This window comes from Clytia hemisphaerica, unplaced genomic scaffold, assembly GCF_902728285.1.
Source record: "Clytia hemisphaerica strain Z4C2 unplaced genomic scaffold, Clytia hemisphaerica genome assembly, whole genome shotgun sequence".
NCBI lineage: Eukaryota > Metazoa > Cnidaria > Hydrozoa > Leptothecata > Clytiidae > Clytia > Clytia hemisphaerica.
In genome coordinates, this window is record NW_027103582.1 from 510,139 (window position 1) to 535,064 (window position 24,926).

At 36.3% G+C, this 24,926-nt stretch overlaps 2 protein-coding genes across 3 annotated transcripts; both read left to right on the forward strand.

Annotated features, from left to right (window-relative positions):
* The first annotated feature begins 6,236 nt into the window (after positions 1 to 6,236).
* LOC136801313 (palmitoyltransferase ZDHHC14-like) lies at positions 6,237 to 15,956 on the forward strand. Of its 2 annotated transcripts, none has more exons than XM_067057952.1 (10): positions 6,237 to 6,636; positions 11,192 to 11,352; positions 11,503 to 11,658; positions 11,952 to 11,977; positions 12,290 to 12,401; positions 12,531 to 12,579; positions 12,946 to 13,048; positions 13,979 to 14,088; positions 14,314 to 14,401; positions 15,210 to 15,956. In XM_067057952.1, exons 1-10 carry the CDS (start codon positions 6,419 to 6,421, stop codon positions 15,264 to 15,266), a joined length of 1,080 nt encoding a protein of 359 aa, XP_066914053.1. In that variant the 5' UTR covers positions 6,237 to 6,418; the 3' UTR covers positions 15,267 to 15,956. The 2 variants fall into 2 exon arrangements, with proteins under 2 accessions (XP_066914053.1, XP_066914052.1); XM_067057951.1 differs by having other exon boundaries at positions 6,332 to 6,636; positions 14,919 to 15,956.
* Positions 15,957 to 16,467: 511 nt separating this feature from the next.
* LOC136801324 (nematocyst expressed protein 6-like) lies at positions 16,468 to 22,150 on the forward strand. Its single transcript, XM_067057968.1, has 8 exons — positions 16,468 to 16,567; positions 16,882 to 16,983; positions 17,344 to 17,514; positions 17,824 to 17,944; positions 18,887 to 19,077; positions 19,503 to 19,611; positions 20,286 to 20,497; positions 21,017 to 22,150. Exons 1-8 carry the CDS (start codon positions 16,525 to 16,527, stop codon positions 21,469 to 21,471), a joined length of 1,404 nt encoding a protein of 467 aa, XP_066914069.1. The 5' UTR covers positions 16,468 to 16,524; the 3' UTR covers positions 21,472 to 22,150.
* The last annotated feature ends 2,776 nt before the right edge of the window (positions 22,151 to 24,926 follow it).

Genomic DNA, 24,926 nt, shown 5'->3' on the forward strand with positions numbered 1-24,926 from the left:
ACTCAGAGTTAAAACTCTACTCGTCCAATCTAATTTGTGGTTGTAAGATTTTGTGGGAATTTCCCTTTTTTCTCAAATATTATGACTTTGATTGTAGGGCAGCAAAACAGAAATTAATAAAAAGCAGTTCTCAACTTCAGTTGAGCTAGAATCTGACAATGTCTGTATGTCTGTATGTCCGTCCGAAAACTTTGGGGCAGCATGTTCGATTTGGCTGAAATTTGGCACACTTTTGTTCATTGAGTGAATATCTGGGGGTCTACAATTGGGCCTATGAATAATTTGAAGCCCCTGAAGTAGAGCACAGTGCGTTGTGCATGTTCGACTATAATAAAAGATCTAAAACCATTTAAAACATCCAAAGATTACACCAAAGTCCATAAAAAAGTTTGCATGCATTATCATGACCAACCATGTTTTCTCGGAAAATGAACTTGCCTCTGTTTTCTTCTTTTTCATGTTTTCATTTAACAGAAAACTGTATCTTCACTAGCAAGTAGAGGGTTACCCTATTTTTGTTTCAGAATTGCTCCGCGCCATTTAGATCGGTCCTTACGGCTTTAGCGAAGTGAGCCCAAGCAAGCGGACTGCAAAACGCTCTAGGGAGACCTACAGCCAGAACATTAAATATCAAAAACTAGACTGTGAAAAACTAGTTTACAGCCTGGATATCCAGGCTACACTTATACAAATGCTTGATCGTAAACGTATCTTCGCTGCGGCTCGTTTTATCGCATCCATTCAGATTTCCCTGTCTATTATAATAGTAGCAGTTTGTCATGTCCAATGTCGAGAACCGGTCTCTGCCTTTTAACTTGTGGGGAAGTTCTTCAGGTGTTAGTATAAGCTTCTGTGTAGGATACACAACCTTGTTGACGGATGCACAATCTAATGTAACTCTCATTCGATCTGTATTCTTCTTGTCAGTAATTACAAGGTTGCTGAGGAATGTTCCAGGCGCTTCTGTTGAAATAGGTAATTCAATTACAACATTCTTGCGATCTGTGTTTAGTCTGGAAAAATAATGTAGTGGAATCTTATTTCTTGGAGGTTGTATAACTAGAACCGCATCTGGTCTTACATGGAGCTTGATTGGTTTTCCTTTGAATTTTCCAGTTGAGTTTAAGAAGTCGGAGAGAATTTCCATGTGTCACCTTTTATTGTGTCTGTATTGTTTTATTGTGTTTATTTATGTCACTTTATTTGTATCGATCTCGAATTGTGGTTGTTCGTTAGATGTTATTTCTGCAAAGTTTGCATGTACGCAATATGTTTGACTACCTCTTCTGAAGCACCAAGAATATCAAGTTTAACAATACCGAACAATGTTGCATTTTCCTCGCCCAGTAGTGTTTTTTTGGATCGTCTACTACGTTCCGTAAGGTCTGAACCCTTTTGATGTTTTGACAAATTTGCATTGTTCGCTTATTTTATTCCAGTCAGTGCGATTCAGTAGTGTTTTTGAGATACCAGTGTCTGTGGTCAGTTCAAGTGGGACTGGTTTGCTCTTCAACATTGTCAGTAGCCGTGACGCTGCTTTCACTGAGCTTGCCAGCAATAATTCGACTTACTGATTCGTTTGAATTTGACTCTTCTGCGTTTGATAAAATGCGTTTCTGATTTCTCTGTATTGCAGATCGACATGCTGGCACGCTTGAAGTGAATATTTTTCTTCCATGCTGAACATATCTTTCGTCACATCGAGTGCATTCTTTAGAAGGTATGGGATATTTCAGCTTTTTGTTTTCCATCTTTAATCTCCTGACTTCTTCAGTTATTTTGTCTGAAGGACTGTGTCCTCCAACAGCTTGATTCAGGAGGGTTGCTCCTTTTGTTGGAGATACCCAACTTTCAGTATTTCATCGTATGATACATTGTCTTGGAGGCTCCGCTCTCTAAGCTTTGGGCTAGATGTCTGGAGGATCATAGCGTTTTCTTACGAAATCAGTTGGACTGCATTGCTGACCTCTTGTGACCATTTCTCAAATGACTTTTTCCTTAAGGGTGGTTGGTGAACAGCATATTCCGTTGCACAACACTGTTGGTTCTGTTTGCTAGTCCTTGTTTGATCTTGTCTACGGTTTGAGCGTAGCTGTCATCGTCTTTGCCAACGTGTTAAAAGAGGTTCTTCATGTCTGGGTATGAGGAGCATTGCCTTCTTTTCTTTGTCGCTTGACTCATTTAAGCAGTTCCACCAACTTTGCGGAACAACAACTGAAACAATAATTCCATTCGCTCGCAACATAGCTTTGCATTCTTTGCAGGGTGCCTCCTGGATTGGCGTCCAGACTTTTGAGACTTTCATTCAATGTCCATTGATGAATTTATCTTGTTGGTGGCCTGATCGTCGCCAGTACATAATATTTATTAGTTTCAGGGATACAGCCAATCTTCCTTAGGTCTAGAAAGATATAAAATACAATGTTAATATTCACTCCTGCTTTTCATTCATTACACATCCAACTAGTATGCCCAATCTATTGTGCAGATTTTAGCCTATTTTAGAGTATTTAAAGTCTATTCACGATAAGTGTGCACTCTTTTTTCTTTTACCTACTACTTTTGAAGGAATTCTTCGAACTTTATAAATTTGGTATCATTGGAAAGATTAGTGAGTGGAACAATTTGAAATAAAAAAATCTTTAAAAAAACGCTGTTTTCTGCAGTTTTTTGCTGTTTTTTGGGGTCAATCACTTATTAACTTTGTATCATAACTTTATATTGTATAAATATTTTAATGAAATTTCTTCACAGTGATGACCTCCTCCTAAGATCAAAGATTCTCTCCAGTGAAAATGAAACTTTTCTACAAGATTTTCATTTTTTTCTTCTTCATTTTCATTTAAATTCTTAGAATTTTTATAAGGATTTTTTTATTTCGAATTTTTCCACTCACTAATATCTTTCCAATGATAACAAATTTATAAAGATTGAAGAATTCCTTCAAAAGTTATAGGTAAAAGAAAAAAGAGTGCACACTTATCGTGAATAGACTTTAGATATTAGTAATCGGCTATACTCACTTAAAAGTTTTATATGGTGGTAAGTGGTCTAGGCCTAAAATGAGTTACAAATCAAGAAAATACTTCCATCGACTTGGCCATGTTTATTACAAGGGGAAAACTATTCTATCAGATTACAAAAATTTTAACGGGAAGTCGTATCAACAACTCACAAAATTCCAGATTCGCGTGTTGAATATAATCCTAGAGTGAATCAATGAGTATCTCCTCCTTCGCCTTAGAGCTCGCGCGTTCTGATGGTATCAATACATGTTATCTTAAGTCTAATTTAGCAAACAAGACCGATATTTTCTTCTGATATGCTGTAGCACTGAAGGTAAAAAATTCGGACGGTTTAGATTAGATTTAGGAATCTCGCTAAGATGACAAATAAAAAAAGTCACTAAATAAGTTATCTGATATTCCGATGGCGGATTGGCGGCCGCCCACGCTAAAGCTCTAAAGGGAGTGGGCCAATTTCCCATCGGAGAGGAATGATCAACAGTCCTTGGCCGTAAACCTAGAAATATTTCGGTTGGACCCGCCAATCCCCGAAAACCAGGGCTGCAAAATTCCGTAATCTAAACCTTCCAGATGTTGAAAATTTTCCCGACCTTCAGAGCTCTAGCGTGTCGGATGAAAATTTCACCATCTGGGTGCCAGATCACTAAATAAGACTAAAACCGTTTTGCTTTGGTTAAATTTAAGGATTTTATCCATTCAGGTTCAAGATGATGTTGTTGCAGATTTTCGCTGCAACTTGATTTTTCATTTTTTGATCTTGTCGATTGTGAAATTCATAGATAGTAAAATTCGTGAGGCAAATAACATGATGATACGTACGATTGTGGTTTTTATTTTTGTGCATCTCTTAGATTAAGAAGCCACTTTATTTCCTTTCCTTATGATATTTCGATGGCGTCCACGCTGCTAATGCTCTTATCTTAACTTAACTAACTAAAAAGCAGGCGCAGGAGCGGACCATCGGAGAGGAATGATAACTATGAGGGGGGGTTCGGCTCATAATGCCGGTCCGGACTAGCTGTCGTGGGTCGGGTCGCCGACTTTCGAAGGTTGTCGTGGGTCGGGTCGCCGACTCTCGGGGGTTGTCGTGGGTCGGGGCGGCGCCCTTCGAAAGTCGTCGTCCGACCAGGAAGTCGTTGGGAGGGACATCGTGGGAGCCTCTCTTTCATTTTATTCGTCCTCAATTTAATCTAATTAATTAATCTGGTCTTTAAAATATGGGTCCACCGTCCTTCGAGAGTCGTCGTGGTTCGCCCGTCCTTCAAGAGCGTTGGTCCCCGAGTCGTTCGTCGGTCCACGTCCTTCGGGAGTCGTCGTTGGTCCGCCGTCCCGAGAGTCGTCGTTGGTTCGCCGTCCTTCAAGAGTCGTTGTTGGTCCGCCGTCCCTCGAGAGTCGTCGTCGGTCCACCGTCCTTCGAGAGTCGTCGTTGGTCCGCCGTCCTTCGAGAGTCGCCGTCGTTGGTCCCGCCGTCTCTCGAGAGTCGTCGTCGGTCCGCCGTCCTCGAGTCGTCGTCGGTCCGCGCCGTCTCTCGAGAGTCGTCGTTGGTCCGCCGTCTCGAGAGTCGTCCCGCCGTCCTTCGAGAGTCGCCGGTTTAAAAAGGGGATATGTTAATTTTTTTAGAGTTTTTATTATGAGTGGGGATTCAGCTATACTTTTAAGAATAGTTCCACACTTCCCCCGCTTTTATTCCAAACCCCCGTTTATTAGGTACCCGAGAGCAGCGAGGGGCATGCAAATCACTCGAAAAATGGTGTACGAGATTTCTGATTTACTTTTGATTTATGATTTATTTATGATTTATAAAATTGATTTGTAAAATTTGTTTTAGTGATTTTCTCCTGTCTCGAGAGTAAGAGGGGATCAACCTTGTGCCCGTGTATCCCAGACTTTATTTACGTTACTTGTGGACGCCAGAGAATACCCTAGTGTTGGCTGATCGAGTTCCCGCTCTCGTATATCTAGCACCATATAGTAAAAGCATAAAAAAGCTGGTAATTCGAAGGGAACGAGGTTGAGAGGGGATCAGCCTTTTCAACGGCTCATCTGTAGCTTTTGATTGTGTTCCGTAAAAGCTATACAACAAGCTGTCCCTTGTAAAAACGACTACCCATGTTGTCTATCTCATATGTATTTCCATATTTCCATATTTTATTTCTAAAGACATATGACTATACCTAGTCATACCTAGTACTAGGTAATAATAGGAACAGAATCCTTTTATTACCCAATACTTTCTGTATTGAGTCAGGGAGGGCCTTAACAACATTCCAAAAGAAAAAAATTTATGTACTTTTGTTTTTTCAGGGTAAAGACCCTTTTTCTTGATTTCAGACATGCAAATTAATAATAAGTAAAAAGTTTCTAATAAGCAATTGACAAGTAAGAATGAATGATCTCACTAATTTGAAAATGTCTTTCTGGGCTTGGCTTTCTGAAAAAAAAACATTAGATAAACACTCTAAAAATGAAACATCCCTCTTTTTTAACCCGGCGACTCTCGAAGGACGGCGGACCAACGACGACTCTCGAAAAGGACGGTGGACCCATATTTTAAAGACCAGATTAATTAATTAGATTAAATTGAGGACGAATAAAATGAAAGAGAGGCTCCCACGATGTCCCTCCCAACGACTTCCTGGTCGGACGACGACTTTTGAAGGGCGCCGCCCCGACCCACGACAATCCTCGAGAGTCGGCGACCCCACCCACGACAACCTTCGAAAGTCGGCGACCCGACCCACGACGGCTAGTCCGGACCGGAATTATGAGCCGAACCCCCCCTCATAGATAACCGGTCTTTGATATGCCGTATCCCCAATCAGATTCAACTACCCTTGAGCATAAACCTGAAAATATTTTGTTGGACCTGCCAATCTCCGAAAACAAGGGCTGAGGTCCTGGCCTACTCCCGTCGTGTGCCCCACGCTGCAAAATCATATTGTTCCTGTTGTCGTGGTCTTGCAAATATGCCGCAATCTGTAATCTAAACCTTCCACCAGATATTGAAAATTTTCCCGACCTTTCGTCCTGCCGGGTGTGAACATGGTGTCAGATAACTTGAAGATTCATCTTGAGCTTTATTTTTCGATAAAGAAGCTTTATGGCGGGCGGCCGCCATTCCATCCGCCATCGAAAAAAAAGATTCTTCAAGCCTTCAAGTCTAGGTAGAAAATTAGCTTTAGAGCTACAATCGAATATTTTCAGGCATGCGCACTAGATAGAAATGCGCCAGATAAAAACAACTTTCTTGACAAGAAAAAAACAAAAGTGCAGTGTGATAATGTTTACTTTAGCAATTTAGATACACAAAATAGCTGATTTAATATGTACTTCTCAAATGACATGGAATCCAAGGTAGAGGTGAACATCAGAGACGAATCGAAAGTTTACAAATGCAAAATTCAAGCCCAATAAAATGCTGTTCAGATGCAAATTTGCCTATCGAAAAGTGTGATTATAGACCAATCATGAGCCAGAAAAACTGGGAGGTTTTCCCAGGAAGAAACAAATTCTATTGTGATGGAAGGATAATAATGTCAAGAAGTAACTGTGTATTTGCAATGACTGTAATATTGATTATCGGAACTACTGGACTGTTCTTTGCTTTTGAGTAAGATTTCTTTTGCTAGGTGTGGGGCCACCATTTTTGTTCCATTGTGCGTGATGATTTCTTCATGAGTTTTAAGTTTTATTAAAGTCCATTTGCTTTTTAAGCTAACAATAACTCTTGTTTTGCCTGCTATCTTTTACGATACGATACGATATTTTGTGAAAAATTGTCCTATCTATGGAACAAAAGAAAATACCTTACTGTATTACAAAAATATTACTGAAGTGTATCCAGATATAATTGGCAGTGGAAACAAGAATGCCTGGAATGCTTTTAATAGTCCGATGTAATTGCAAAAAATCTTTTTGCTTCTTTTAGAAATTCAAAAGCGCTATATTTGAATGTATTTTTTGTTGAAAAATGTGCGATTTTTAGCAGTTAAATTTGCAATTGCAAAAATTGAGCTTTTTTTCTGTTTTCGCTACAACGTTCATTTTTACACCAGTGATAGTTCAACCTTAGGTTAAGAAGATTTCAAATTTCAAGGCAAACAGAAACAGACCTGCCAACTTAAGATGTTCATTTGGCGTGAGATAAAAATTTCGAAGGAAAATCCGAAATCTTAGCCCGATTTTGCCAATTTTCCGACTTCGGAGAACGGAAAAATTTTTCCAAAAAATCGGAAAATCGGGGAAATTTATTCCGAAAATCAGAAAATCGGGGAGATTTTTTTCCCAAAATTCGGAAAATCGGGGAAATTTATTCCGAAAATCGGAAAGTCGGGGAAATTTCTTTCAAATATAAATTAAATGCGTGAGAAATCAAACTTTTGAAAAATTGCGTGAGACAGTGTTGGAATGCGTGAGTCTCACGTCCAATAGACCTTTTTGCCTTTGCGTCCGCCATATTGAATTGTATGCAAAAATACAGGAACGAAAATGCCGTGGTTGGATTTAGTTGGAATGTATGCAAAACATATGCAAGTTTACACAAAGATTAAAAAGACAACAAAGCATCTTATAAATAAATATTATAATCATTAGAACAATAAAAGATGGAATTTCTTAATCCAAAAGGAAATATTTACAGAACAACAAAAGCCTTTTAGGAATTTGTTCTTAAAGACATTGCATATTCTGTTTTCATACCATTAAGAAATTCCACGAAGACGGAGTACACACATCAAACTTTCAAAACACGCAAACTGAAAGCAGTAATTATGACGTCACACTTTATCAATGTTTTGATTTGATCATTTGGCGGCTCTATTCCCAGGAGAATAATTTGCCGTCAGCCGAATAAGGATTATTTTTTACCTTCGCGGGTGATTTTTCAGTTTGAGATTTTGTCTAATGTTATGGTCTTTTGAAGTGCTTGTTCTAAGAGATGAGTGAATATAAGTGTTTTTAGTTTTCAAGAGAAGCAAATTTAATCTTTCTTCTACAAGATTAGACTTTAATATAATGCCAATTATGCATGTAAGTTTTTATTTAATACTTTCTTTTTGCATATGTTTTGCATACTTTCTAAGGGAATTTCACCACGGCAATTCGGCAACCATAATTTTTGCATACAATTCAATATGGCGGACGCAAAGGCGAAAAGGTCTATGCGTGAGAGTTGGCACCTCTGCAGAAAAGTCCTTCAAAAGATATGGGACCCAAAATACCCCTTGGTAGTACTTTTCTGTGAAATCTTGGCAAATCTTCAACTTTTTAATAAAAACAGGGGTGGTGATGATCAACAGTTTTTCAATCATATATTATATCACATTTTACGATCTTTTTACGATAATGACCTCATAGCCAAACTGTGCTTCACATATAGAAGATCTTTCAAATTCAGTATGTGAATAGAGCAGTAAAAAATACAACTTTTCTATTTTTCCTTTTTTGTGCCAAAGTTCTAGGAATGAAAATAAAGGGATAATGATAATTGAATACTATCCATCCATTGATGATCCGCTGCTCTATCATAAAGCTAAAATCGCTTTGCGTACTCTTCGCTTAAGAAAATGATTGACCGATTGAAGTTTTTCACTCGCACGGGAGCCCGCTGACGTTCTGTATGGCGCGCCAAATTACTTTTTATCACCAACTTTTTTTTCGACACCAATTTTTTTTTTTCAACACCAACTTTATTTTTCGATATCACAATAATTTTTTTTATACTTTTATTTTCCGATACTAACTCTTGTCTCCATTACCTGCTAACGTTGATTACTCAAAGTGTAATACATGCACATGCGCATCCTCCAATCACAGATTTCTGTAAAGCCCGAGAAGGGCTAGATGGAGTGCTTTAAGCTCTTCCAAGCAAAAAAAAGTGAACATCTGAAAAAATATTTCTGCTATTTTTTTCAAAAATCCGCAAAGCTTCTGATTGGTCAAGCGCTGAAATTCTATTATAATGTCATGTGACTTAGATAGGATTTCCTATCTAACTTTGACACACTTTTTAGCAAAAGCACGCCATCTAGCCCTTCGGGCTTTACTACATCATTGCCGATCATCCACTCTGCTCTAAAAAGGTGGCGTGATTGGGCTTCACCCATTGAGTTTCAAGCCCGAAGGGCTCTTAGAGGCGAATCTTTAACCCTTCTCAGGCAAGAGACATTGAAGGTACCTTATCGGGGAAAACTTTGTCGGGGAAAATTTTCGTTGGTGAAAATTTTTGTTGGGGAAAAATTTGTCACTTGCTGGTAGTTGGTAAACGCATTAAGGCAGGGGAGAATTTTTGTTGGGGAAAATATTTGTCACTTGTCCAAAATTTCGTCTCTTTTCCCTGACGAAGTTTTCCCCGATAAGGAAAAAAAAAAAGTTTGTGTCAGAGAAAAGATAGTATATATGAAAAAACATGAAGTTGGTCGCATAAAATAAAAAGTTGGTATCAGAAAAAAAAATTGATGTCAAAAAACAAAAGTTATATATGTCAAAAAACAAAAGTTGGTGTCGAAAAAAAAAGTTGGTGTCAAAAAAAAAGTTGGAAATAAAAAGTAATTCGGCGCGTCATAGTTCTGCGAGCGTTCTCGGCTCAATCCTTGGACCGCGCTAAAAGTGGTAGACTTAGCTGTGATAGATCATTTCAATGGAAGTTGTTGGAATGTTTACAAGGCTCTTGATAGAAAATCGTTTGTTTTATTGTTGACAGTGCGGTTATTGATTTTGTTAGATCTGACAAATTGATGTTTGTAAGTGCACTTTATAGTTTTGATTCCCATTGAAGAATCATATTCTGGTTTTCATGTTATTAGATGCTGTTTTAGGCGACTGGGGTTTGATTCCTACTCGCGGTGGCAAGTGAACAAACCTTCGCCCGGGTTAACTCATGCCATGTGAGGGGAATTGGGTAGTCAGTCCAAGGTGCTGACAGGGTGCTCATTGAAAGCGTCTATAGTTGCGAACATAGGCCTCAAAGCTTCCTGCAACTCAACCAAATAGAGATTAGAGCTTTAGAGCTAGCCTGCTTATTAACACGAATTGAAAGATTTCGTGTTACTAAAAACCCCCTTAGTTAAAACCAGCCATGGTGTCCTTGAAAAAGCAAATAAAATTTGTGTTAATTTTTGCGTGTTAATTTTTGCATGTTAATTTCAAGGCCATTGAATACTTGCCTAGTAATATCTGTGTAAGGGGAGTCTTCCAAACTCAGACTTGCCACATAAAACATCAAATGGACGTTTTAATTTCGAACCCCTACCTCCCTTCAAAAAACGTCAGCCGTGCAATCAAACTTGATCTCAAAATATTCAACCCTTCTCCCATCGCTTGCTGTAAATATTCCATTGTTGTTAATCGTATTCAAATATCCTTGTTTTAGCCAAATTTAGGAAATTAACTGAGAAGAAATTCTTTCTTTTTCTTTTATCCTTTAGAGGACAAATATAAGTACATTATGTGAAAATTTCAAGTCTCTAGCACTTTCCTATCCGAAATTATCTTGATTGAGGACGGGATAGAGGTATCTCTCGAAAACGAAAGTGCCCAATAACTGGTGAACAGTTTGATGTATCAAAAAACTCTTTTTTCTACTTTTACATTGCTATAAGGAGACTTTATATACCAAATATCATCTCCTTATGATCACTACTTTAGGAGATACAAGGGATATTAGCCAAAATAATCCCGATTTTACAAAAGTTCCAATGAAAGAAAGATCACTGTGCACAGTAAACCAGAATGATATCTCTCAAAATGTTATTGAGCCCAATTTTGAAGAAAAAAGTTATTTCTGGTCACTAGATTCAGAAATGTCTCAAAAAAGTGGTTTTTAAATTTTAGGGAATTCCTCGAGATTTTCTCATTGGTTTTCTTCAGTCGTTCTGTTTATTTTATTTTTTGAATTTGAATGTTTTCTGTTGATGAGCCAGGTAGTTCCATAAAAGTATCACTTGTTTCTTCATTATTAATCTTCATTCAAATTAAAATTGAAAAAGTTTCTACTAAAAATCATAGTGCTCTGAATGATCTTTTCAACAGTGTGATATAATTTGTTACAATTGAAGGATTAGTCCAAAAATGGTATGCAAAAGAAAATCTTAAAGCAATCTAATTCAAAACTTTTATTAGAAATTGGACATTTTATTAGATAGTAATATTTGGATTATTTTTTACAGCTGTCCATACTTGTCTGAGAAAGTGACACTTGCGATTCCAATAGTTGGAGGGTTGCTGTTTCTGTTTGTTATGGGGACATTGTTAAGGACTGCATTCAGTGATCCAGGAATCATACCAAGAGCACAAGCCGATGAGGCAGCTTACATAGAGAAGTCTTTAGGTGAGATTTAAAACTTTACTATATGATATGTTGGTTTTGAACACTATGTAACCAAAAGTACGGATAATTCTGTCTTTGTTTTGATTTTAACAATATTCTTAGAAAATTAAATGGATTTCAAATACTCTTTGAATTTTTTCTCTTTCACAGCTCCACAGACTATGGAGCCAGGTGTTTACCGCCCCCCTGCAAGACAGATGGATGTGGAGGTCAAAGGACAAATTATTAAATTAAAATATTGCTTTACGTGTAAGATTTTCCGACCACCTAGAGCATCCCATTGCAGTATGTGTGATAACTGTGTAGGTAAGTAGTGAAGCAATCTCTTTTCTTCTTCAAAACTTCACAGCAACAATTTTATCAGTTGTTTCATATTCTGATCCCCTCAAAGGATTTAACTTATTTTGTTGTGTGTAAAATTAATTAGCATTTAAGTGGAACTTAAGATTTTTAAGATTTTTAAGATTTTTAGTGAGAAATGCATCTTGCAGGAACTAAATTTTATATTTTAAACAACTAAAATGCAAAATATAGTACCCTTAAGAAGGTAAGGTTTCAAATTAGGGTTTAAAACCAACACAATATTTCTTTTCTTTTAGAACGTTTTGACCATCATTGTCCATGGGTAAGTTGAAAAAAAATTATGATTTGAAACATAGCTAATCAGTTTTTGAAAACGACTGACAAGATTGCATATTTTCACTTATTAATTCTCGAAATTTCATTTATATTCCATGGTCTAGTGGAGAGCTGAAGTATTTAGTGGTCTTTAATTGATAAGAATGAACATTGAAATGTATATTATATTGAATACCTTACTTATCCTAAGTATGACACTTAAGAAGTAAATACTTGGAACCTAGTCAAGTTGATTTCTTTGTGTGAATTTTTCACCAAATAGCTATTTACACCGAGAGCTTTCTTTTTGCTTTTCCAGGTTGGCAATTGTGTAGGAAAACGAAATTATCGATATTTTTATTTATTTTTGGTATCATTGTCAATACACTGTATATTCATCCTCGGATGTGTTATAGCTCATTTAGTACTATGTGAGTATATTTTGTGTTGCTTTTATTCATTTTCCTCAGAATTTTTAAAGCACTAAATGTTTATTTTAGAATTTTTATAGATTACATGGAATTTAATGTCATGATAACAATTTTCTTATCTCTTTTTAGTGAGTAAAGAATTATCATTTCTAGACGCTTTAAAGGAGACACCTACCAGATATCTTTTCATATTTTATATAAAAAATATTCTTGTGAAGGAGAAAGATAAAGAATGAAGCAATATAGGGAGAACAAGCGCGCCCCCCCCCCCCCCCCGCTTCAGAAAGATAGCTATCAAAGGAGGACGCTATACTTCTATTATATTTCTTCAATTTTTGACGTTCCCCGAGCAGCCCTGAAGAGTGAGCAAGGTACACACTATGTTTAAAGGTGGTTAAAGGATATGGGGCTGAGACTTTGATACTGCGAATGGGTATTCTTGAGGTTTTAACACTATACTGATATCTCTGTCTAGTCATGAGAGTGCTGTTTTATTTTTCTTCAACAACAACGTTATATTTTCCTTGACGTTTCTTTCATCTACTGCTCTAGTATTTATAATTAGTTTCTTCTCGGTGTGGTCAGTGGCTGGTTTGGCTGGTTTCCACACATATTTAGTATCAAGTAATCTGACAACCAATGAAGATGTAAGATTGAATCTTTATTTCCTTAATGCTTTTGTTGAAGTGTATTCATGATATGCACCACTGCAATGACTTCACGAAATTTTGCAACTTTTCTGTTCTTCTTCCACCCAATACGTCACTTTTTCTATTGTTTATGTGACGTACTGGGTGGAAAATTTTAAAAGTTACTTCAGAAGACTCTCCAGTGGTGCATATCATGAATACCATCAGTATATAAAAAAAGTCTTCGTACTTGAAGAAATTTAATTAAGAAAAAGCACTCTCTCGTATTATCACTGATCTCTACAAAATGAAGAGGACCTTTAACGAATTGTGTGCTTTGATTCCGTTTTCCTGTGAAATACTTCAAAACCTTTGCAAAAAGGGGAAACACCTACGACATTATCTCTACCATAGTGTCCTCCAGGGTTTGTTCCCCCCACCAAATTCTTGATTTTTTTAGTTTCCCCCCCTCTTTTTTTTTTCCCCCAGAAAATACTGAAAATATCAGTTCCCCCATATACCCATATAAATTTCTCAAATTTCAACCTGACACAAACGTAAAATTTTGCTGCAAAAGAAATACTAAACAAAATAGAACGAAAATTGGTTAATTTTTCAATCATGATCTAATCACATAATATCATGTAGACTGACCTTGGTTGCTGAGATAAAGTTAAAGTGATTTCACACTTCCCCCCACCAAATTTGCCTACTATCGATGTTTCCCCCCTCTTCCCCCCGCCTTCACTATTCAAATTTTCATTTCCCCCCCCCTCATCCATTCAAAATTGGAAAATTGGTTTTCCCCCTATTTATAAATGGGGGGGGCGGGCGGGAGGACACTATGTCTACACAAAAGTTTTGTTATTGTAGTAATGGTTATAGGTTTTTTTTCGCTCTAAGCTTTTTTATATGTCTATAATACCGTTACCTGATTTCTTTCATTAGATCAAAGGTACTTGGGCCGCCAAGCGTGGTGAAAAAAATGAAAACCCTTATAGTGAAGGGTCATTATTTGGCAATTGTTGTCGCGTAATATGTGGGCCTGTTCATCCAAGGTACGTTTTACTTTCATTTTGAGAAAACGTTTTACTTTCATTTTGAGAAAACAATTTATTTTTGCATATCAACTTCTGCAAGGTATACTTATTATTTGCTTTTAAAACTTTTCAAAACTACAGGATTTTCTCTTTTTACAAATCTTTTTAAGCTAATAAGTGATAACAAAGCTTTTAAAAAGAATTGGCTCTGACTTTAGCTTCTTCTACTGTGTTCTCTTTTAGTCTCATACGACGTCGAGATCCCGTCATACCGGAGGCTGAGAAGAATGACGTCAACAACAAAACTAATAATACTTCTACTGCAATAAGTGTAAGTGTTTTGCAAATTTTCTATTGAACCACCATACACTAGAGTTTTACAAGTTTTGACTTAAATTTTGAAACAACGTCAGTTCTTTGAAACCTTAAAATGTAATGACTTCAATCTTCCCGCATTATATCACATCATGGACATAACTTCTTGCATTACTGAGGCACAACGACAACTTCAAGACTGTTTGAGGAACTTCTTTCTCATCAAAATATTGCCAATTGACTAGCGAACCTTGTCTGAAATTCAAAGTTGACATATTTTTTGCCCATGCGTTTTAATCACATCGCAATGGTATAAAATATGTAACCATTTTTGTTCACTATTCTTTACATCGGGATGTTTTCTTTATATCGGGATTATTCTGTTGACGTCACTTTTGGATTGTTCTAAACTTGACTGATTTACAACAAGACGATGTCTAATGACTATGACTTTGACTCATAACTTACTCGTTACAAACATATGAAAATATTTACCATTTCACCGCCCATTCATTCTCATTCTCTTTCAACAGATACCAGACGTACCACCCACACCGCCCATCATACATGACATTGACACTGAATCCTTACAGTCACAGAGTGCGCCCATTCTTGGAAACAGGACGTCTATCAGTTCAGACACTTTTCATGACGAGAGTGAAAATGGACTCTTGAAACTTAGCAGTGTATGATAATAGCGATAAATAGTGAATTAACGATTGCGCATCCGTTTAAGATGCGATAGACACTTAAAATGACTTCATGCTATAGCAGTGCATTGTATTATTATGGTTAGATGAATTTTATCTCATCCATTTTCACAGCAGCCGGATACAGAAAGTGGGGATATACTACTTCACGATATCGCTTCGATGCCGTAAAATCAAACATGAGACTATTATGGTATTAGAGTTGTTTTCGAAAGCAATATTTCTAAAGACATTTGTTTGCTTGGAATATGCTTGGAATTCCTACTTCGTTTTACCATTAGAAAAAGATTAAATTGTCTTTTTTTTGTTTATATAACTTTGACAGATATTTTGTTGATAATATTTCTAGAATTCTAATAGAGGAGATATTTCTTTTTATGCTTATTGTAAATTTTATTTTTGGCCATATTATTATGATGTGGTCAAAATTCTCACAATATTTTTTCACAATTTTTAAAGACTTTCATTCTTTTTCTTGCATTTTTACACTTTACACTAACTAATGTTTTTTCTTTACTGTTTTTTTTAATTTCTCCCCCCAATGGCGAAGAATTGAATATTTGTGGATCCAAAAAGTGTGTGTGGAATATTTACGACAGTTATTAAAATCATCCTCGAAAACTTCTGAAATTAAAAAAACAACATCATTTTTCAATAAGGATTTTCATGTATAATATTATATTTTACATTTTTGGTTGCTAGAACAGGCTAGAACACTTTTTCACTCAAGTTTGGAAGGAAATTTGAGAACACGACAATTGTATTATGGTATAGTTGTATATTTTATAAATTCTTTTTTGTATACACTTTTTCCTTCGAAGAATCTTCTCTAAAGATATACTAAATAAATATCGAAAATAATTTCTTCGAGTTCGATTTATATTTTTCCTGTCTCTAAAGGTTTTCAGTAACTAAATGCTTTTTTAGACATTAAACCAGTAAATTTTGGTTGGGGTTGGGGCGGCCCTACTGTTCTTATTGTTGAGTGATTTTCAAGCTCGAATGTTCTAAATTTTATAATATGCTTGTCCTGCTACTTCTTATATCCTTTGTTGATAGATTTGGGTACATTTGAAATAAATATATCTTATTGTTTTTGTTTAAGAAATAAAAAGATCATTAAGATATGGAGAAGATTTCTGTTTTAGTTTTACATACGGTATCTATGGTCACTCCACAGCAAAGACATCAAAGGTTTGAATTATTTATTTTTCATGTGACAAAATCTCGGTATGTGTTTTAAGTTACAGTCCATTATTGATTTGTTACTAAGTTTAGAAATGTCCCGGTCCGTTACCCAATCATGAAGTAAATTATTTAATAAGTAATTGAACTGATTTAGTTTTTGAATATTTCGGGAAACTATTTAAAAAATGGAAAACAGTTACATATAGTTCAGTTATAAAATAATATTTCTTGGGATTTATTCATGATGAGACGAAAATTGATTCTAATCGCACTTTTTGTGTTAGGTAATGTTTGACCCTCTTTCTCACATTAAGATGGTTGAAAAATACTTGTAAAAGGCAATTTTCATATAGGCTTTTCACTCTAATTCGTACCTCTTTTATTTGAATATTTCTGTAATTCAACAAAAATATTCGTCCACTAAGCTGTATAAAGTCTAGGAAATAGTCTCCGTTTTCGAATCTTTCTTTAATTCGATGTCAATTCTTGGCACCTTGAAAATCGAATTAAGGAGGGTCAATTTTAGTCCCAACATATATTGACATATATTGGTAGTATTACTGACTGAGTGTTTTACCTCTTTGTTTGTTTGTTCTAGTTTGTACCACCTTTGGTTCACCCATCATCTCCTCCAATCAGAATCAAAATGGAGATCATGGAGTTCTCCAACATAACAGGGAGCGTGATCAACACCAAATGGGTGAGATGAAAATCATTTTAAAAGTCCTTTATTTTTTACGAGTCTGTTAAGTGTCTTTCATGCAGGATAACAATAAAATCGAACTTTTGAATTTTGTTTTATGGGTTCATTGTTAGATAACAATGCAATTGAACTTTTGAATTTTGCTTGTTTTGTGTTCATTGTTTCTGGTGGTGGTGGTGGTGGTGGTGACTTTCTGTCAAAAATTTACTTTTGAGCTTAATATTTGTTAAAAATAACCATGAAAGAAACATTTTAGAAGCCAAAAATACAAAATTTAGTTTGCCTTACGAGTGTCTATACTGTCATAAGGCGTTCATCTCCCGTGCAATATTTTCATTAAATGTTATTTTCCCATAGAATTTCTTGCTAAAGAGAGGAGTGAAAAAGAACGAGTTGAGCTTGATATGATTATTGCCAAACCGAAACCTTTCTTTCACCACCGAGGGAAACGAGCAACCTTGGTTGATGAACGATACATGTGGCCTAACAACACCGTTCCATATGTCTTTGACACAGTGAACCCTGTCAGTAAGTGATTTACAACAAATCTCCCTTCAACCAAATTAGTATTATCTTAGCGTCAGTTGTGGATCATTGAATCGCAAAATTAAAACTTTACAAATAGTTGAGTGTACAAACTTTAAGCCACCAAGGAGCAAGGCATAAAGATACCTGGAAGTCGTTCCCAATCGGGAAGAAGCTGTCATTCTATTGGTCCTAATACTATTGACTTGTATTTGCATTTGCATTTGAATTTTATCGTTCTACTCTACATGATACAAACAGGGCGTATGTATGTGAGTGTTTTTGAATAAATCGTAATTCCGTCTTCTTTAGACGAAGAGTTGCGAAACTTGACCATCGCTGCAGTGCACCACATCGAAAAATATTCCTGCATTCGATTCAAAGAACTCACTGATGAAGGTTATTACGTTAACATCACCAATTCTGGCCCTGGGTAAGTTTATTGTTCATTCTAAACACTTAGTAAATTTGCTTAAAAGCTTTATTGGGAGATACTAAACTACACGTCTTTTTTTTTTTAAGAAGCACACTTTTAAGAAACATGAGGCTCAGAATGCCTAAAAACTAAGAAACATCTAAGAAACATGCTGAGGCTGAGAATGAGAAAATAACATTTTTAAAACGGTTTTTTTAGAACCTTCCAATCTTTGCATGAAAAATAGGCTGATTTTGTCAAAAAGTTTAGAAACATGTAAGAAACATTTAAGGCTCAAAAGGCCGATTTCTTAAGAAACATTGAGGCTGCTTGGTAAAACTAGTTTCTTAAAAAAAAAAACGTGTAGACTTGAATAGGCTACCTGGGCAGGTAATCTCACAACCGATGAGAGTTAAATCTCCTGTATAAGAGAAACAAATACAGTTGACGATCTCTAATTCGACGTTCTACTATTCGATAGGCTCCCTTATTCGATGAAATTTAAAGTCCCCGTCAACAAGAAACTCTCATAAACGACGCGCCCTTATTCGATAAGCTCTCTTTTTCGATGAAAATCCAATTCCCCTTGAAGATCGAATTAGAGAGCGTCAACTGTAATACAACGGGAAAAAGAAACTTTTTGAGGCCCCTTTTTCTGTTTGAATGAGAATAGCCAACCTGCTTTTTTGGAGAGTAATATCTAAGTGTTTTTTTTTTTTGAAATCAGATGCTCGAGAACTTATCATTTGACCCATGGATTTTTCGTAATTTTTTCATCGGGTTCTTTGAAATTTTGCCAACCCATTTCTCACTAAACATCGAATTCATTCATAATATTAGGTAAAAAATTTTGCTTGAGCCCTATTTCCAAAACATCCTTATTGTGTTAAACCCATCTCGGAAAATTCCTTTCCTGCAGAAATGACGGTGACCATTTATTTCAACTTTCTAAATTTTCAGTTGTTACTCTTACCTCGGATTTATAAACTATGGACCAGCAGAATATGGTCAAACCTTAAACCTTGCTGATGATTGTAATGGCATGGAGGTCACCATCCATGAATTTCTCCACGCTTTGGGGTACTATCATGAACATAGTCGACCCGATCGATCGGATTATATCACGCTCAATATGAGTAATATACTTCCAGGTAAGAATACCTAAGAAATCTTTTCATTTCCCTTCCAAATAAGTACGAATACGAGATTACAAGCTTCCGACGATGGGAATGAAATTTCTCACATTTCACGATTAAAACATTTTCAATAAAAGCTACAGGACATCGAATAATATTAAGCAGAATGTGAAATGTGAGGAGATGCAAAGAATCTCTATCCAACTGTCTCCCGCCATCAGAAGATTGGGTGGAAGAGCAGCATATTCATTTCATCCTTATTTCGGGATTTTCCAGCACTGCTTACTGAATTTAGACCATTCCACAGGTAACCGTTCCGTTTCGCTCTGATATGAAATAAAGCCATTCTATTGGTTGGAAGTCAAATTTGCTTCGTTTCAAACCATAGCTCTTAGTATATTCTTACACAAGACATAATGACAAATGTTTTACCATTTCAGGAATGGAAACGCAATTCACCAAGGTTAATTTAACACACGGTGATGAAGCAGGACCGGTGACTTTGCAAAACATTTCTTACGATATCATGAGCATCATGCACTACGGACAGTAAGTGCAAACAATTGATAAATTCGTAATTTGATGGTTTGATGTACGTCCATCGTTTCGTAGTACACTGTGCGCATTGTCTGTTTGATAGAAAGATTCTCTCCTCTCCCCCCCTCTCTCACCCGCACTCCATCGCAAATATCCCTTGGATGTTAACAAATAGGAAACTCCAAAATCATATTTGCCATAGCTTCGAAATTAGGAATGGGCTTGCTGATATAAGTTGGGAAGTTGGGTGAAGCTTAAAATTTGTAAGATTAAAGATTCGACACATTAACACGTTATCCTGTTGTTTTTTTAAGTCCTTCGCTTTAAAGGTTTTGTTTTTGAATAAGAGTGATATCGTTTGCTTACTCATCAACTTTAATCCACAAGCTTTTTGCCATTGGATTGACACGGATGCGAAGCAAGATTAGTCAGAAAGAGGAAAAGAAAAACAGCTTTTTGCTTATATCAGCATAATATAACAATAGGCAGACACTATCCTGATATGAAATATGTGTCTGATATGAAACGGGAACACTTATGTAAAAATAAAACGTTCAAGTACGCACTCTGTTTGCCATTATATGGAAACCACTTTCAAGGGAATCGCCATATTTACACTATGTCTTTTCATATCGTAGCAGAGAATATGCACTAAAGCGAATGTCCTTAATTCTTCTGTTGATTAGGTATGCGTTCACCAAGCACCAACAATTGACATACGGACGACAAGACCAAATGACAATGTATTCAAATGATGATTATATGGCGCAACTGGGCGGTTATTCTCTCTCCGAGAAAGACATCATCCGACTGAACACTAAATACAACTGCAATGTCAACATCACTGAACTTGTTTTGATGAAGAAGGCGGAAGATGGCGGGAATGGTGGTGCAGAGGGTAAGACATTCCTAAACAATTATGTGCTTTGAAATCTTTGAACAAAAAAGAGTTGCGTTTTCATTCATTTACTAGTCATTCACTGTTGTTATTAAAACTCCCCCTTCTCATAGAATCGGTGTGACCCGCTCCAACGGGAAAAAGTTTTCCCTGCTGAAAATAATTAAATAAAAAAATCCTCATGACAAAATATTGTACTATTATTTCAAATCCCCAGCCAGGCATAACAAAAGATGGGAATACCAATCCTGATCGCGTTTCAGCCCGTTATTTTTACCCCCAGTTGCTGAAAATATCATAGCAGGTCTGTGAGAAGGTAGTGTGTGAAAAAGGGGCGTGTCAAAGCTTCTTTTAAACGAAATAATATTCAAAGAAATTCGAACTCTGCTCGCGCGTAGAATCACAAATAAGGCTAAGAAACTTTGGTCATCATGTCTATCCATCGCTTGTAGAAAATTGAGTTTCATGCACGCCAATAATAAATACTTTGTTTAAAAAATCTATGTTTTTTTTCGAAAGGAGGAGCAACTGAAACTACAACTACAGCAATGCCAGAAGCTTCACAGCCACCAACTCAAACATCGACCAGCGCCGCGGTCTCCAGTGAAAGTTTGTCGGGCACCACTATCACAACAGAAACAATCAGCGAAAACAACATTTCCACCAATGACCACTGGACCAGTACGACTGAAGCACCACAATCAACATCCACTTCAAGTAATGAGGGAATAGAAACTAACACCACGATTGCGACGGAGCCCGAAGACACAACAACAACAACCATGGCACCAACAACCACAACTTTCAATACATCATCACTTAACTTCACACTTCCGGCTAACACATCAGCAGAAGATTTCTTTGGTACAAACACTAGCAACTGGGGAAGTGACGCAAACCACTACAAGTCATCCATGCTACACACGCTTTTCTCTATGTCCTTCATCGCCATTTGCACTTTTGCTTTATTTTAACATCTTTAAACACGAATATAAAATTCAGGTGAAAATTCGAGAAGCCTGAATCTACCAACGACCATTTGGTTCGAAACTCGTCAGTTTCTTACCCAGAGCCACTTGATTTTTCTGATGGACGTGATACAATCCTTTTGGTAACGCCATCAGAATTATCAAAAAGTGAGCTAAGGGACTGGATACAAAACTGTATGTTAAATTTTAATTGAGACAAGGATATATCGGTCAATGATCGAATCATCGGAATACATTTAAAAAATGGTTGTCCCAATGAAAACGAAAGACACTGGAACCACACGCCATTTTTGAATGTCTTGGCAAAAAAATGTGTAACAATAACAAACATTCTTGTGGATGTCGTAAAAAAGATGCCTGAAAGATTTTGGATTATCTCTGAAAATGGAATTTTTGCAATTTTCCTTTGAAACTCTTTTCTCTCTACAGGGTGTGGTCGGACAAAAATTATCCTACTTGCAGAGCAACCAGTGTCATAGAAATTTTATTTCTCTTTTTGTTTATTGCGCTGGAACTCTCGTCATAAGTGCTCCCACTAGTGGGCCCATTAGACACTTTTCTCATGTCAGATACATAATGCATTCAACAAAAATTCGTCTGTCGTTAGTTTTTCATTGTAAAATAGATAAAATTTAACTTTTTTCCTCCAGCTAAGCACCCCAGTGGACTTCACACAATCATGCAAATTTTTTTCCCAAATTCATGTATTAACGCAATGTTTTTTTTGCAATACACTCTTCTCGAGATGCATAAATTTATTGTTGTCCTCGTTTTCAAACAGATTTCATTGCTATGAAATTATACATTTAAACCAATTTAAATTCCCAAAAGGCAGCCATTAACTCTAAAACAAAAGTGCTTGAAATTCAAAATGTCTCATGAGGTGTAAACAACACACTTATCATTGTGAATATGTAATTTTATAGCAATGAAATCTGTTTGAAAACGAGGACAACAATAATAAATTTATGCATCTCGAGAAGAGTGTATTCACGCAATTTTTGTTCACACAAAGCTTTCCAATTCACGCATTTACGTATTTTTTTTTTAATTTTCACCCATTCACGCAAGTGAAAAAGGCCATTCACGCATTCATGCAAACCGCTTGGCCCCCCCTTATATTGTCTAGAAGTCAATCTTTTCATATACCTTGATATAAATTTTGTTAATAACAGAAGTTTGTTGTTGTTCATTTTTAAAATTTAACCTCCCTCATTTATGAGCGAAGCAGTTTTGCTATATTGTGTGCACGTACCTTTAACTTCTATCCCAAGTGAAAATTGGCCCAAAATTTGCTATATAAATCACATCTACAAACCGATGATTTTGTCAAAATGACCTTGAATGGTTTGGCTTGAAGCCACGAAAATTTTCTCGGTTTGGTAGCTAGGACTGTAAAAAATGCCGTTTTAAAATGGTGTACCCTAGCAATGAACAGCAAAAAATTACCGGAAGCCGAAACACGGACTTAGAATCTGAAGTTGATCAAATTGCCGCGTGGGCGGCACGCATATAAGCAATCTAAGCAGTGGTTCTTCGGTTTTAAGAAAAAAAATTAGTTTGAAAGGTAGGTGACAGACACAGAAAGGATCTTCATCATTCCTTGACTTTTAAAAGTAACTATTAGTATCAAATAAGGTCAATAAAAATGAGAAGTTTTTGCAGGTCGCGCGGGCAGGAGGGATGCTCTTTTAAGTGAACTAAACTTACCTTGCAAAACCAAGTGGATATTCAATGATAAAGAGGTCGGAGGTATGGAGGTAATCAAATTTGTCGAATTTGTCAAGAAAACAAATCAAAACTGACCAAGAACAACAACAAGCCATCTGTTGTAGATTTTTTTTGCTTTTGTTCACTTTTGATGATTTCAACAGACGATTAGAATAAAAAAATGTTCGAACGTTCAACGAATATCGTTCGATTTTTTAAGGCACCATTTACATTAGAAGAACTAAGAGAAGGAAAGGTGGTCATCGAAAAATGCTCTGTTTGCGTCGCAACGGGTGTTAAAAATGCATGCGGGCGGACGGGCAGTCAAAAACATTCCCGGGTTTTTTTTAATCACGCCAGTAACTCTGGGGCGGATGGTAACGCGAGCAAAACAATTTTTCGATGGTCGTCAGAGCAATTGAGAAAAAAGCTATACTTTAAAAGAACAAATTGCTTTTCCCAGATATTTTTCCGCATCTCCGCACCGGAAAATCAGCGGAAAATTTGATGCGGGCGGGTGACGCGAATAGAACAATTTTTCGATGACCGCCAAAGAAAGAGCGTTTCGCGGGGCGGCGGGTGTTGCGCTGCTGTGGTTTTTTATGGTGTGTTTGGGGTATTATAAGGCTTAAGACCCTGTCTCTTTTAGGGTTTTATCAGAGTGGCTCTTATTTTTGCTAGCAACTTGCGAATTGAGGTAGAGTCTGGATCGCTTCGCAACCCTTATGTAAACTAAAGAAATTCATGAAATGCAAAATTTCATTTATTATGTTTTGGTCTGGTTGAAATGCTTTTACCTTATTCTTATTCAAAATTTACAAAAAATATACATATTTGAGTTTTCTGTGTTTTTCAGTGTCTTTCTGTTTTTGCCACATGTGGACAGAGCTTTCCTAAGGGTCTAGACACATTTTGTAAGTTTTCTTGCATGTCCACTTTGTTCTGGTCTTTGTCCTTTGGTTTGTTCTGCATTTTACACACAATTCAATTTTAAAATAATTTATATAATTTATACACAAAAAATAATTTATTTATTCATAATTTATTACATATCAACTTAGTTTTTTATAATTTTTGTCCACTTTGCTTTTTGATACAAAACCAGCACTTTGTTTTTTGTCATCAGTTGTCAACTAGCTTTTGAGGAGTTAACATCTCTCAAACTCAATTTTCAAATCAATTCAAGATGGCTACATCATTCAAGTTAGTTAGCTCTTAAGCTAGGTTGATAGCACTTCTAATCAATCAAACTTTGTTCAACTTCAAGCTCAAGCTCTTTTGTGTTCAGGACCATCACAATATCAATTTCCTGGCATGCTGGTAAATAGAACTTATATATTTTTACATTTTTCTTTCAACTTATACTTTCAATTTATACTTCAACTTACATTTTCAACTTAGATTTTCACTTATACTTAAACTCAGGCATTCAATTTTCTTTCAACATGAGTTTTCTTTTGTATATACTATACATTATCGCTAGAACTTAGATTTTCCACAAGTAGGCGTGTCAATTTCACACTTTTGTTTTTGTTCAAGTTAGTTATTTTTCTTTTGTATTTCTATTTTAGTTTTGAATCATTCTTTGAAAGATTGCAAAGAGCTTGCCAAAATTGGTGAACACCCGTCTGTTACATTCAAAACAGCCAACCATCTTCATGCGCCGTAGCAAACGTGAAGCTGCGAACCAAACCAATCAATTACAAATCATTTGCTAATAGTGGTCAACG